This window comes from Trichosurus vulpecula, chromosome 8, assembly GCF_011100635.1.
Source record: "Trichosurus vulpecula isolate mTriVul1 chromosome 8, mTriVul1.pri, whole genome shotgun sequence".
NCBI classification, from domain to species: Eukaryota; Metazoa; Chordata; class Mammalia; order Diprotodontia; family Phalangeridae; genus Trichosurus; species Trichosurus vulpecula.
Window position 1 is genome coordinate 43,471,474 of NC_050580.1, and position 16,008 is coordinate 43,487,481.

At 42.5% G+C, this 16,008-nt stretch overlaps 1 protein-coding gene across 2 annotated transcripts in view; it reads left to right on the forward strand.

Annotated features, from left to right (window-relative positions):
- Positions 1 to 637: 637 nt before the first annotated feature.
- ERLIN1 (ER lipid raft associated 1) overlaps positions 638 to 16,008 on the forward strand; it is a 59,061-nt gene continuing 43,690 nt past the window's right edge. Inside the window, exons 1-3 of one of the 2 annotated variants that reach the window (XM_036735318.1) lie at positions 690 to 768; positions 2,889 to 3,012; positions 5,872 to 5,953. In XM_036735318.1, coding sequence (XP_036591213.1) covers positions 2,900 to 3,012; positions 5,872 to 5,953 — 195 coding nt within the window. In that variant the 5' untranslated portion in view covers positions 690 to 768; positions 2,889 to 2,899. Of the gene's footprint in view, positions 769 to 2,888; positions 3,013 to 5,871; positions 5,954 to 16,008 lie in introns of both variants that reach the window. The other variant, XM_036735317.1, reaches the window with a different exon arrangement.

Consider the following 16,008-nt stretch of genomic DNA (forward strand, 5'->3'; position numbering starts at 1 on the left):
CAGCCTTATCTTTACCCTCATTCTCCCATCCTTTTACTCCACCTAGTCTATCTCCTGGCCTTCAAGCAAACAATGTTTGTTTGTTGGATTTGTATCTTTTTGAGAGGTAGCCCACCCTGAGTAGGATGAGAAGGGGAGATAGAGAGGGACAGATGGTGGTGGGGAAGGGAAGGTGAGAGGGAGGGAGAGCAGGTCTTAGACTCAGGAAAACCTAGGTTCTTAGTGCTCTCTCACACATAGAGGCTTCATGACCCTGAACATCCGTTAGCCTTTTAGTCTGTCACACAAATCTCCGCAAATTAAAAAAAAATACCTATTTGGATATTTGAGGTATGGGGATTGGAGTATGGGGGGGGGCTGCCCATCCAGCTGTTTGCGCTAGCCCACAGCCCTCTAGTGAAAGAGAAAACCTTCCAGATATTGACGTGGTTCACGGGAACTTCACTGTCTGACTCCCTGCCCCACCCTTCCTCTGAACGGGCCGCCCACGCCTATGCCACGTGGGTCTAGGCTCCGAATCCTCGCATCCCCACCAGGGGGAGACACATCCTAGTAATGCGCATCGAAAGCGAGAGACCAGTTTTGTCTCTCCTCGCTCGCCGTCTCCCTTGCCTGACCCTATAGGATGTGACTGCGCATGCGTATAACTTGGATCCTGCGCAGAAGCGCGAGACTGTGGGCCCGCCGGCGATTGTGGGGGACCGGTGGTGCCTGGAAAGGTGGGCGACAGCTCGGCGCGTCCGCGCCGGGGAGATGCGCAGCCGATCGGTAAGGCAGGGGGCGGGCGGGGAGGGTGGGCGGTAGAGGCCACAGCCAGCGCGGTCTCCCCCTTCAGGGGGGCTGTACCTGAGGGGGAGGCGGTGTCCGCGGGGCAGGGGGCGTCACTGGGGGCGCGGCCGTCACAAGCAGCCGGGGGCCGGAGAGACGTGGTCCGGGTTGTTGTCACCGAGGGGCGGGGCTGCCCCACATTCCCCTCGGGCCCGACGCTGATGACCCCCGGGTGTCCCCCAGGGGAAGCAGGGAGCGGAGGCTAGTGTCAGGAAGGGGTGGGGGCTTCCACGGGGGAGGGAGCAGGTGCGGAGGGTCCGGGGAGGGGCGGTCGCCGGGAGAGGAGGTGTCCAGCCGCGGCGGGGGCCGGGGGTCATCTAGTCCAACTCCCTCCCGGTCAGCCCCGGGGCGCCCCGCGCCTTCTCTGGGGGACGGACTTAAATGACTTGTCCCTGAGAGGGAAAGGGTGTTACTGGGGCGGGGGGGGGGGGGGAGGGGAGTGTGACCGAGGGCGGGGCGGGAAGGAGGGGAGGGGAGAACATGTTGGAAGAGGCCGTTTTTGAACTTAGGTCCTCCTGACTCCAGGGCCGGTGCTCCATTCACTGCGCCACCTAGCCGCCCCTGTAGGGCCGAATTTGAAACCAGGTCTTCTGACTCCACAGTCAGCCTTCCTTTCTAGGGCAGTCTAGAGGGAGTCGGCTACTGAGGAGGAGGAGACCACCCACAAGTGGGAGGATGATCAGCGGGGGGCGGGGGGGGGGCAGAGTCTAATGGAGAGGAGTTTGTGTCTCTAAGGGCAGGGTGAGTCCGGAGGGAGAGAGCGTATTGGTAAAGGGAAATCGCTGAGGCTGAGCTATTCCTTAGATGGGTAGGAAGTCGTGGAGGAGAGGGAGACCACTAAGAGTGGACTTGGTCACGAAGGGAGAAGGAAGAGTCGCTTGGGATTCCAGTATCTTTGTCCATAAGAAGCAGAACTGAAGAAGCTGATGCCTGATGGGAGAGAGGTGTCATTGAGTTCGCCACTAGACTTGGAGTCAGACGGCGCTGGGCTGTCCGGGTCCCACTCTGACACTGTGTGACCACGGACAGTTCATTAACTTCCCTGACACTGTCTAGTAGGCGTAAGAATACTTCTAGTCCTTACTTCCCGGCATTGTTAGGATCAAGCAGGATCAGGTATATGTGAAGCTGGGTGCCTTAAGACCGTACATTAGTTAGCTATTATTTTCTCTGAAGGGCTGTCTCTGAGGCAGAGTAGGGACCATTTGTCAGGGACAGAGATGGTCATTGAAGGGGAAGGAAAGAGTATAATTTAAGAGAGTAATTGTTTCTGGAAGTGTCTCTGGAAGAGATGAAGGGTAGGAGGAGTTTTTTTTACTGAACCAGAAGGAGTTATCCCTGATGTAGAAGGAGCTGTCACTGAGGAGGATGGGAAGGAGGGGTTGCCACAGGTAGGAGAGAGGATCTCTGAGGGGAGACTGTGTTAAGGGAAATGACTGAAGATGGGGTGTGTCGATGAGGGGAAGGAGAGTTATCTGGGGAGGATAAGTAGGGTAGGGGGTATCTGAAATTCATTGAGGGCGGAGGGCGTGTCTTTGAGGAGAAAGGAAAGAATATCTTCCAAAGGGAGATCCCAGAAAAGAGGGATTATTGCTGAGGAGGGAGTGTCTTGGGAAGATTACTATTAACTGTGGGAAAAGGGTATTTGTCAGGAGATGATATAATTGAAAGGGATAGAGATTGTTCCTGAGGGATAGATGGGGTGGTTCTTGGGGGGTGGGTTCGTTTGGAATTGAGTGAGAAAAAGGGGGTCATTGGGGGCAAAGGGGGGGTGAACTGGTGGGCTGAATGGAAAAGATGTGACAAGTGGGTAATGGGGGATCTTGTGGGGATAGCTACTGGGGAAGAGGGAGGTCACTGGAAATAAGGGTGGGATTATGGTGGGTTTTGGGGAATGGGTGGGTCAGAGAAGAAGGGACCATTTCTATCAGGGTGCAGAAAAGGGAGGGGAGGAAGAAGGGCTCCTTTGGAGACCTAGGCTTCTCAACATTGGTTATAGAAAGGGGGCTGGACCATCTGGGGAAAGGGAGATCAGGACTATTGGTTCGCTCCTCATATAGGAAGAGCCAGGATGAATATGACTCAAGCCGGGGCTCTGGGGGCTGCAGCTGCAGGGCTGGTGGTTGTTCTCCTCTACGCCTCCATCCACAGGATCGAGGAGGGACACCTTGCTGTGTACTACAGGTGAGTGCCAGGCTGTGGGAGCCCAACAGGCCAGTGTGTACCTCCAGCCTAGGTTATCCAACAAAGACAACTATGATCCCTGGGAATCTGGAATCCGAAGTTGTCCTTACTACATACAGTATTATCTTCTAGGCCTGGAATTGGGTTGATTATTATCAAGTAGCCTTTGTGAGGTACATAGTATTGTGGGAGGCAGGGCCACTGACCATGGTTATGACTGATTTGATTGTTACACACACGCTGTAGAGGCCTGGGGGTTGCCCTTGATATTCACCATTTGTGGAGCTGGTGCTCTTATTTGTTAGCTTCTTCCTAACACCCCCTTTTCTCCAGGAGTTTCCCTGAATCTGATCACTGCAAATAGTAACCATAAAACATGGCTATGAAGGATGAGATGGAGATATATATGTAAATAGTGTTGGGTGCATTCAGCTTTTCCTCCTGTTCAGCCTGTTGGTCTAGCCTACAGGGTAAGGGGAAAGTAGTGTGGAAAATTTAGTTTCTCTTAGATGTTATTGCTGGAACTTCTCATAGAGACCTGTTATCTACAGGGAGATCAGTTAATGGAGGCCTTGGGCAGAGTTCATTAAAAGAGTATTTACTTACCACTTCCAGTTCCAATGTATCCTTACTCCTGACTCTTGAGTTAGAAACATTGTTCTGATTGAGGAGATAGACATACTTTAAACAAGCTTGTTTTTGAGTGTTTTTACTGTTAGGTCACTATAAGGATGACTGTATGTGACTAGTAGTCAGGAATGGTAGTTGGTTCCCAATTAAGGATGGCCATGGGTACCATCGAAGATCTAGGCCAGGGCTGTCCAAAGTTCAGCCTGAGGGCCACATGTGGCCTGCAGTGCAATTTTATGTGGCCGGCCTGTGTTTGTTATGGGTGTGGAAATTGACATATAAATGTTTTAACTAAAGCATTTGTCTCAATTTCTGTGCTTGTGGTGGACACAGGTGGGCTGCATGAGGGGGCGCATGGTCCGTGTTTTGGACAGCCCTGATCTAGGCTAATCAGGTTAGAGTTGTTCCCCCAAACATTATATTATCCCATAAAATCGCCATTGATTTCATTATCCATATTTTTATCATAGAACCTGTTTGCGTTTTCAGCATGTTCTACCTTTTTACTTCCCATAAATTCCAACATCAATATCTCATCAACGGCATGGAGGTGGATTCTATGCCAGAGGAGTCTTGAGTTCTGATAAACCCTATAAAGTCACAAAGATGTTGAGTTGACCAGCCCATCACCAACTTATCTATGCTATCTGATGGCCAGCCTAGCCAGATATGGAAAGGCTTCTCATCAGAAAGTTGACAACCAGGTGATTTTGAGGAGTATCACCTCTGAAACTCATGAAGACCAACTGCTGAGGCCTGTGGGAAGTGTTCACTAATGAAATTGTGGATCTTTTGACATTGAAAAACTGGTTCTTGGGGAAACCAGTTCTATGGTAAAATAGAACATGGATATAGTAGATGTTTTAATAAATGTTGAAATGAAATGAAGTGAAATTTGTCTAAAATGACTTTAAGTTTCAAGACATAGTCCCAGTTTCTTTTGTGAGCATCCTAGGATTTGAATAAATAAGTCCGTTTTGTCTCAGTACCTTTTCAGCCTTCATATTTCAATTTAAATAATTCTCTTTTTTGGTTTTTGTTCAAAGAACTTGCCTTGAAGGGGTCGTCAGCCTTGTGGGAAAAAAAGATGGGTTAGATCACAGTACAGTTAGGTGGTTGGAATGCTTGGACCCAAAGTGTGGTCATTCATGATTCGATGTCATCCTTCGAGGAGGTCTTCAGTGGAATGCCCCAAATATCTGTGCTTTCCCCTGTACTGCTTTAACATTTTTATTGGTGACTTGGGATGAAGGTATAGATATCTGCAGATGAACAAAGCTGGGAAAGTTAGCTAACACATTGCATTAGGGACTACAAGTCTAAAATGATGGGACAAATATAATAAGATATATTTAGTAGAGCCAACTTTAGTAGGAGTAAATGAAAAATTCTTCATGAATTCAGGAGCCAGCTGCACAAGTCTAAGAGTGGTGGAGGTATGGCTAGATAACAATCCAGGTTAAAAAACCTCATCCATCAAGTAGATGGCAGGCTCAAAAGGCATCAACTGTCACATCACAGACAAAAAGGGAATGCTGCATTCACAGAGGCAGAGTGTCTAATGTGAGAGAGGTTAGAATCCACTGTATTCTGCATTTCTGGAGTGTTGTGTTCAGTTCCAGATACAAGATTTTAGGGAAGGACATTGTCAAATGGAAGTATTTCCACAGGAGATTAGCCAGGATAATGGAGGACTGTGCCATATGAGGATTGTTTGGAAGAACTGGAGATATCTAGCCTGGAGAAGAAAGGCCTTGAGGGAGGAGGTGGGGCAGGTAGGGAATGTTCACTTTGTTAAAGTATGTGAAAGGCTATCATGTGGAAGAGGAATTTGCCCTGTTTTGCCATGCCCCCTAAAGGGCGGGAGTAGGAACAATCACCAAAGTTGCTGAGAGATTGATTTCAGCTGGATGTCAGCTTTAATTCCCAATTAAACCTTTCCTCAAATGGAAGGAGCTGCCCCCATGGGAGGTAATGGTTTCCCTTTCATGTGGAGGTTTTCAAGCATAGGCTCCATACTTTTCAGCAATGTTGTTGAGTGCATTAAAGTCCTGTTCAGATACTGGTTGGACTAGATGACCTCTAAGGCCTCTGTGCCCTTTCTAACTTCTACATCGTCTAATTCTACAATGAGTTACTGTTGAACATTTTTTTTTCTGAATTCTAGGTTGGAAAGATAATTTTATTCTTTAATAACCTTGACACATAAAACATCTTTTTTTTTTTCAGGGGAGGAGCTTTACTTACTAGCCCCAGTGGACCAGGCTATCATATTATGTTGCCTTTTATTACTACCTACAGATCTGTTCAGGTGAGTGCTGCCCAGAGAAACCCAAAATTTGGACAGGTAGGTGTGAGAGGAGTCATGTGAAACCAAAGGGATGGGGATTTTTCCCCTCTTCTTTCCTAAATAAATAGAATTATTTTAAATCATCTTAACATTTTGAAAAATCATTCATTTTAAATACTCTTGTTTCTATATATAAGTTGATGTTTGGGCAGACAGCTTAATACCTTGTAGGAATTCTCCAAGGTAGCCTTGAGGTTTTCTTTCTCTGAGGACTTATTTCTCTTCATCTTGCCTGTCAAAATATTGTCAAGGTTCCATAAAGTGCAATTTTACTTATGACACTTAGTAAACTCCAGTGGCTCCCTATTACCACCAGGATCAAATATAAATTCTTCTCTTTGGTATTTAGGGTCCTTTTCAGTTTCTCTTTCTAACCTTATCATGCCCAGTTCCCCTTGACAAGCTCCTCAGGTCAGCTAAGCAGACTTTCTTAGTATTCCTTTTGTTTGACACTTCATCACCCACCTTGATCTACACTAGCTATCTCTCATTTCTGAAATGTGCCCTCTCTTTGCTTCATCTCGCCACTAAGAATCTCTGGTTTCCTTCAAGCTAGCTCAAATGCCAGTATCTACATGAAGTCTTATTCTCCTAATAATCATTGCTTTCCCCCCAGAACAACTTCCTTATTGATTTTGTATATACTGTATCTATATAAATGTATGTTGTACCATCCTTTCCTTTTTCTTCTTTTCGTCCCTCCCCTTATAGATTGTTAGCTTCTTAAAGGCAGAGACTCTTTGTTTGTTTCTTTCTATATATGATGCCTAGCATAGTCCTGGAACATGGTATATACTTAATGCTTATTGGTCATTATACCTTTTCGTTGTTGAAAATAGAACAGGAGTAGTCACACTAAAAATATAGGTTAAATGATGAATTTAGAAATATATTGGGTATTCCTGGATCAGTGGACTCTTTTAGCATAGAGGACCTGTGTTCTCATACACAGTGAGATCTGTCTTAACACTTTTTTTGTCTATTACGTTGTGCAGAATTGTATTTGAGTTACTGTTAGAACATTTATTTTGCCAGTGCCCCTAAGCATTTTGCAAGGGCATCCAGTAAAATGGAGGCCCCTTGAAGGCAAGTCCTAGTTTTCTTTTTCTTTTTGTTTCTCTGGTACTGAGCACTATGTCTTGCACGGTGGTAGTAGTAGGTGCTTAATAGATACTTGAATATTTGTTGATCAATGCTTTGTACATAGTAGGCATACTGATGATGAACCCCAAGAGGATTGACTAGGTGGAAGTAGTGCATGGCCAATTGGTGTAGTCAGATATCTGTATATTCAAGAGAATCTGGCCACCATCTGTTTCATTTTTTTGGTGTGTGAATTTATTTTAAGTCCAGTACATTTGGACAATTTAAATACTGTTTCAACAGAAATATTCTGACAAAAACAGTGATGGACTTATCAAGTAAAAAAAGTTCCCCTGTGCTGGCATTTGCTTGAACCATTGTTTGATTAAAAATGTATACTTTTTGAACTGTAATGTAATCTTTAATCTTTTTGTTTGCTGTAACTTTTCCTCATCTCTTTCAGGATGTTCAAACCCAAACTCACCTTCTGCTATCATTATAATTTGCCAGCAGCACTAATGTATAGCAATTGTGTGTGTGTGTATGTGTGTGTATGTAGTGAGAAGATTAGAAAAGTGAGGGAGGGTTAGATTATGAAGGGTTTGTTATTTGATCCTGGAGGTAATAGGCAGCCACTGGCATTTATTGAGCAGGAGAGTGACATGGTGAATCAGGCGTCCACTTTAGAAAGATGAATTTGACAGCTAAGTAGAGGATGAACTGAAGTGGGGAGAGACTTGTGGTAGGTAACCAGCCAGCAAGTTACTACAATAATCCAAATGTGAGGTAGTGTCAGAGAAGAGAAGGGGGTACATGCAAGAGATGTTACAAAGGTAAAATTGATAGGATTTGGCAACAGATTGGATATGGAGAGAGTGAGAGATAGCGAGGAGCTAAAGTTGACACCTAGATTTTGAGCCTGAGTAACTGGGCAGTAATAGGGAAGTTAAGAAGACAGGAAGGTTTTGGGGGGAAAGATAATGAGTTCAGTTTTGGACATGTTTGAGTTTAATATGTTTATGGAATATTCAGATTGAGATATCCAGTAGGCAGTTGGAGATGCGAGTTTGGAGCTCAGCAGAAAGTTTAGGGTTGGATAAGTAGATCTTAGAATCATTAGCATAGAAATGATAATTGAATCCATGGAAGCTGATGAAATCAAGTGAAATGGTGTAGAGGGAGAAGAGAAGAGGGCCTAGCACAGAACCCTGTGGGACAACCATGGTTCTTGGCTATGATCTGAATGAAGATCCAGCAAAGGAGACTGAGGAGTGGTCAGATAGGGTGGAAGAACTAAGAGTGTGAAGAAAACCAAGAAGAAAGACATTATCAAGGAGATGAGGGTGATTGACAGTGTTAAAAGCTGCAGAAAGGTCAAGAAGGATGAGATTGGAGAAGAGATCATTAGATTTGATAAGTAAGTGATTGTTAGTAATTTTGGAGAGAGCAGAGCAGTTTCAGTTGAATGATGAGGTTGGAAGCCAGACCATAGAGAATTAAGAGAGTGAAAGGAAAAGAAGTAGAGGTGTTTATCGTAGGTAGCCTTAGCAATGTGTTTAGAAAGACAGGAAAGATGTGGAAAATAAGTTGTAGTGATGAAGAGACCAAGTGAGAGTTTTTGGAGAATGTAGGAGATAGGACCATGTTTTTTTAGACGTTAGGGAAGCAGCCCGTAGACAGGGAGAGATGGGAATGAGAAGAATAATGAAAGATAATAAAAAGAGGGTGGGAATGATAAAGGGGGCAATCTTTGGAAGAAGATGGGATGGAATAGGATCACTTGTGCATGTATATGAGTTTGCCTTGGCAATGAGAAAGGGCCACCTCTTCCTGTGAGATGAGTGAAGGAGGAGGGAGTGGCGGAAGGCCTTTGGACCTGTGAAGTGCCCATTCACGTTCCACATACTCCTTGTCTGTCAAGGCATAGTTCAAATCCTCCCTTTTTTGTGAAACTTTTTCAGATAGCTTACCAGCAGAAATTGCTTTCTTTTATGACTACACTGACATGAGTTTTAGCATGTAATTATATTTCATTCCCAAATGTATTAAGTATTTTCACATATCTTGGTCTCTGTTATCACGTCTTGCCTTGCCAATAAGATAGAAACATGTTTTAAACAGGAAATAAATACTTGTTGAATTGAATCATTATCAGGAAGTGTTGGGTCAAAGGAGGGGAAAAAACTCTGGACTGAAAGTCAGGAGGCCTGGATTCTGGTCTTAGATCTGTTGTCTTAGGACAGGTCACCTGATATTTCTCCCTTCTGTAGCCGGAAATGTGCACCCTATAATTTGTAAAAATGAGATTTAACTAGATTGTTTTAAGGACCTAAAACAACAGGATAAGGCAGGATTATTTTTAAGGCTCTGTTTTACTATAAGATCCTCTGATTTTATTTTGGCAGGCCTCTAACCTAGACAATATTCCGTTGACAGGGCACCTGCTTTCTGCCATTTGAGATGCAAACCAGTCTTATCAGTCAGTCAACAAGCATTAAGTGTCTGCTCTGTTTCTGGGGAATACGAAGATAGAAAATGAAACACTGTCCGCCACTGAGAGTTTACATTCTCCCTGAGAAACAGAAAAAATACATACAAAGTAAATAGAAGTTAATTTTTGAGGTGGGGAAAGCCATGCCAGGAAAGGTGAGCTGAGCTTTGAACTTTGGAAGGCTAGGCTAGGAGAGCTGGAGGTGAAAGGAGTGGTTTCAGGTGTGAAGGATAGTGTCTGCAAAGACACAGGGGATGGAGCTGGAAGGTAACTGGAGGTGCGAGACTGGACCTTAAGAGGAGAGAGAGTATGGCTAGGTTTATAGTTGAGAGTTGTCTTCATAAAGGTGATAATTAAACTCCTGGGAGCTAGTGAGATCATCAAATACTCAGCAATTAGAGTAAGAAATAGATACAGTATCGTGAATCTTTGGAAATATGGAATCTGTTAAGAATTGGATGCTTTAAAAAGAGTTTATAGTCACCCTGTATGCCTTTGAAATATTAACGTTATCTTTCCTCAACAATAAGTTCTGGACCTTGAACGAAATACATAGTTTCTCCCTTTGTGTAAACAATTAGCCTGTTTATGTAGAAAAGAAACAAAGTATGGACCTTGTAATATGGCTGTATGATCAAATGAATTAGTAGTTTAAAAAACAAACATCTCAATAAGGGATTTTAGGTGAGGGAGATAGTAGATTTTTTTGAAACTGGGCAAGAACAGAAAGATACAAATTCATTCAAGGTCAGGAGAATGGGAACTACAGGGAGAAACCAAAGTAAAGATTGTTTCTACATACTTCCTGTGGAAATTAGGCAGGTTACTTGGTGGGGTGTTGAATCTGTGTGTTATAACTTTGGGAAAGATACCTAATCTGTTTTTAGCCTGTGAACTTGGCCTATTCTGTTGCATGTCCTGGGAGTGGAGGAAACTTGTAGAATGAATAAATGGAGAGATTTTCTAATAAAGAGGACCATTGTATGCTATTATCAAGGTTCATCGTATTATACCCCCTCTGCCTCCCCTCTTCCAGTTCTAGAGAAAGAAGAACAAGGTGTCAAGTTAGTGGAAATGAACATAGTCTAGGTCTGCCTGTGTGTAGAATGAGACAGTCAGTGAGCTATTAAGTATGTACCTTTGTGGGTGGATGCTACTTGCCAAAGTGCCCTTCTTGTTGTCTGATCCTGTTGGTATCTGCTCACTAGAAAAAAGGATTTCCCAGGGAGCATCCATACTACTCTCAAATGAACTTGGATATGAAAATCTCTAGTAGAGCTCTGTTCCAACATTTCTAGCACACACAATGAAAAATGAAAGCTTAGAGAAGTGGTATGAAAGAGTCCAACCCTCTGAAGTATATAACAGCTTTTAGAAAATTCTTACTGCTATAAATAAAAATCACAAGAAATGGTATAGAAGGCAGTCACTGTCCTAGTCTCACCACTTATATGCTGCTTCTCAGTTTGCCTGTTACCTTCAATATCTTTATCTTTCCATACTTTAAACCTTGTAGTTATTTTTTATTCTCTTTCCTCCACCCCCCTGTGCTCCTGTATCTTTATTTCACAGTTGCTCTTAGATTGAGATTGATCCTCTTCCATTTCCATAGCTCCAATCCACATCTAATCCTTCAGCTTTTCTTATTTCAATCACTGCTTCCTAGCTGATCTTGCAAACAGCTGTGGTATTTAAAAAAAAATTTCACTATCATTCATATGCCTCATACTTCATTAATTAACTTGTTATTGATGTCTTTTTTTCCCACACATCTCCAGAATTTCCTCTAGCACCCTCTCGCCAGAGAGCTGTCTGCATAACAAGTATTATTTCTTAAGGACAAAAAAAGAAAGGAAGAGGAAAAAAAGCAGGATTGCTGATCAATACATTGAAAAAAGTCTGAAAAATACGTGTAATGTGCAACATTTGTGTACCTCCCACCTCTGCAAAAGGATGGCATATGGTAGTGGCTTCTTGTATTTCTTTTGAGCCATGCTTGTTCTTTATAATTTTGTAACATTCACTTTTCAAATTTTTTGGAGGTTATTTCTGTTTACATTATTGTAGTTATATATGTTGTTTTCTTGACAGTGCTTCAGTCTGTATCAGTTTATGTAGATTTTTTTCATGCGTCTTTGTATTTATCACATTTTTGTTATTGTTCAGTCATTTCAGTCATGTCTGACTCTTCATGTTTCCATTTGGGGTTTTCTTGGCAAGGATACTGGAGTGGTTTGCCACTTCCTTGTCCAGCTCATTTTACAGATGTAGAACTGAGCAAACAAGGTTAAGTGACTTGCCCAGAGTCACAAAGCTAGTAAGTGTCTGAGACCAGATTTGAACTCAGGAAGATTGAGTCTTCCTGACTCCAGGCCTGACACTCTCTCTACTTTGCCACCTAGCTGCCTTTCTTTATATCATTTATCATTTCTTAAGGCACAATAATATTCTATTACACAGATGTACCAGTTTGTTTAACCATTCCCCAGTTAGTGGGCATCTGCTTTATTTCTAGTTCTTCACTATCACAGAAAGTGCTCCTATAAATATTTTGGTGAAAATGGGGACCTTCTTATTAATGGCCTCCTTGGATTCTCTGAGTCAAAGGGTATAGACATTTTAGTTACTTTTTTTTTTGCATGATTAACATTTGCTTTCCAAATTGGTTGTACACCAGCAATGTACTGGCGTGCCTATCTTCCTACAAGCCCTCAACATAGACTTGTCACTAGTCTATTAATCCTTTTAATAAAAGTATTTGTTCTGTAAAATTTGGATCCAGTCAGAAGGCTGCACTTAAGGACCTCGAAGGCCACATGTGGCCTCAAGGCCAAAGGTGCCATCTTTTGTCTTCTTTGCCAATATGCAGGGTATGAGGTGAGACTTCAGATTGTTTTAATTTGCATTTCTCTTACTATTAGTGATTTGGAGCATTCATTCATGTGGTTGTTAATAGTTTGCAGTCTTTTTTTTTTAAATTCATGCTGTTTATTCCCTTAAAGCTAGCGATACATAGTCATGGAGTCAGAAGGAAACTTCTGTCTGACTGACAAAAGAATGAGAAGGTTTAAATATACTTTAGAACAATCCCAACTCCAGTTTATGGTCTCCATATCATGAGAAAGGAAGTTTCTTAGTTGAATATGTTGTAAATACAGTAAGACAAGACAATTGACAAAGTAGTGTCAGTTAGAAATTATGATCTCAAGTGGTCTGTGCTTCTCCTGTATATGCAAATGTCCCTAGGATAACAACATAAGAGAGATCCCACTATTCTGGTTTCGGGTGTCCTGTCACTGACAGGAAAGATACTCCTTGTCAACCTTATCTGGTCTTTGAAGTTGCTGACACAGGAAAGGGTGTTTTTAGAGTAGAGCAAAGCAGTTTGGTTGATTAATTCAGGCTTTGGATCTTATTGGGGTTCAAATAATCTGAAAGCATTGTCATTCCTCCTTTTGGTCAAAGGTGAACGAAGGCGACACCTGTAGACCAAGGAAGGTATTGGTACCCTTCTTCAGGGAATGAGAAAGGAAGTTCTAAAAATCCTTCCTTTATTGACCAGGGAGATGAGCTAATCTCTGCATCTGGAGTGAGCCCCACAGGCTGAGGGAAAACAACCATGGACAGCATTATTTTGATTACCAAGGTGGTTGGACATTTTGTGGGCCAAAGTTAGTCCTAGTCAGACCCCTAGTAAGAGGAGAGCAAGTATAGTAAGCACCCCAGCAGCAGAAAGTAGGAGAGATTATAGATCAGCTGCCCACCCTGGGGGAGGGAGCTTTGCTTTGAGCTCATCTGGTCCGGACTCTTGGGAAAGCCACCTACATCTCATATCATCTTTTTCAGGCCCCTTTGAACCTGGAGGGCAAGGTCTCCTATGGGTTCAGATGTCCACTCAAGAGCAGGGGCAATCGTTAGATGTAATGGATGGATTCAGGAGTCCACATCACAAATTGGCAGCTATGGGAGTGGTCAGATAGACTTAACAGGGGCTCCCAGAAGACATATGATTTGATAATTGAGAGTAAGCAGCACAGCATAGTTAACATGGCTAAAGTCACATAGAGATGGTTCAGTTTCCCAGCCATGCAGGGCTAGGTTCAAACAGCACAATAAAGTTTTTCTCACAATTCACAAAATTGCATAATTACATTAAGTCAAGTACGGATTAAACTACTTGGATGACTGACAAGAGACTCGTTTTGAGAAGGGAGATTTACATGTCACCAAGATAACCAAGAAAACTTAAACATGAACTGTACAAAGCAGGGCAATCATTATTAACAATGTTAACTAACATTAAATTCCTTGTATCCCAGTTTCCTATTCCCAATATCTATTTAAGCAGCACTTTTTGAATCCCAGATGCCCGATATAGTTATCTGGTCCCTAGATATCCTTTCTTTGGCAATAGGTTTTATTCTTAGGACAGTTCAAAAAAGGGGTATTGCTTCTCTAATGGAAGTCTAGAAGTTCCCAGATAATTCTGACAATATAGATTAGTACAGTCACTTAAATTTGGTTCTCCATTTTTGAAACTTCAGAGAATTTCAGTTTATATATCATTTGCTATTTCTATCCTTAACCAAATCCTGTACCTGGTATAAGAATCCTTTAAAATGTGAAGGTCCAATCATAAAATGAGCTCATCTGCCTTTTAAAAGTATCAGATATTTTAATAAAGGAGAAATAAATTCACTTTTACCACTATCTTATACAATTTTTGTGCAGAAATCCAAATTTAAGATCTATTTACCAAAACATGATAAATTTTGGAAGCCAGTCATATACATCCAGTACATATAATTCTTAGAGAAATCAGTCTGATCCTGTTGCTTTTCTCAAAATTTGCTATCCTGTTTAATTAGACATCTATCACATTACATCTTTGTCTTATTACTTTGTCAAATTATTTCCTCCTTTTGGAGGATGTTATCTCTATATTATATTTATTTGGCCACGAATATAGATTAAAATTGTAAGCTATTCATTCTTGCATCCCGTTATAGTAACTCAGGGATGTTCCAGTATCTATCACCCCATAGATTGAGCATTGTGCTTACAAAACTGCTTGATAATATAAATTTGCTATAAAAGGAGGGACAATGTCCTATGTCTTACCAGAAGAAAAGAACTTCATTAGCTCTCTTTGATTCTAAGCATGAGTTATATCTGACAGCCATAGTTTGCAGTCTTTTGAGAACTGTTTTTTCGTATCCTTTAATCACTTATCTATTGGACAGTGGCTTTTGATCATACATTAACTTATTTGTTCTTAACCCTGGACTCTTGAATGCAGCTCTTCTAGGAATTCTGTCCATGTTTAGAATCGTAGGATATGAGAATCAAAGCAAATCTGGCACCAATTGATCCAACCTATACCTAAACACCAAAGACCTCTCTTCTGGTATACTTCATTGGCCATTAAACCTGTGCCAGTCAGTAGATCAGTAAGCCTACTTTGCTGCCTACTATGTGCCAGGCACTGTGCTAAGCACTGGGAATACAAAGAAAGTCAAAAGACAGTCCTAGCTCTCCAGGAGCTCACAGTCTAATGAGGGAAACAACATGCAAACAATTCAACAGTTCTACAACAGTACAAACAAGTTCTAGAAGGGAGAAATTGGAGATAATCAGTGTAGGTAAGGCACTGGAATTAGGGGACATCAGGAAAGGCCTCCTGTAGAAGATGGAATTTTAGCTGGGACTTGAAGGAAGCTAGGGAAATCCTGGAAGCTGAAATGAGGAGGAAAAGCATTGCAGGGATGGGGGCAATCAGTTGAAATGCAGGCATTTGTTGGGAGTTGGGAGAATGGAGTGTCTTGTTTAAGGAATAGCAAGGAGGCCATGTCACTGGTTTCAGAGTGTGTGGTATTATGTAAGATTTAAGAAGACTGGAAAGGTAGTAGGGGACCAGGATGTGATGGATTTTGAATGCCAAAATGGATTTTATATTTGATCCTGGAGTTGATAAGGAGCCATTGGAGTTAATTGAATGGTGTGTGTGTGTGTGTGTGTGTGTGTGTGTGTGTGTGTGTGTGTGTGTGTGAGTGAGAGAGAGAGAGAGAGAGAGAGAGATGCGATCAGACCTATGCCTTAGGAGACTAATTTGATAGCTGAGTGGAAGATGGACTAGAATAGGCAGAAACTTGAGGCAGGAAGATAAATTACCAAGCTATTGCAATAGTCCAAGCATGGGGTCAAAGTGGGGATTAGGAGGAGCATTTATTAAGTGCTTACGTTGTGCTAAGCACCATGCTGATTGCTTTACAGATATCTCATTCAATCCTCGAAACAACCCTGTGAGCAAGGTACTATTGTTACCCCAGTTTTACAGTTGAGGAGACTGAGGCAGACAAAGATCATGTGATTTATCCAGGGTCACATGGCTAGTAAGTGTCTGAGGATGGATTTGAACTGCACCAGGGTGGTGGCAGTGTCA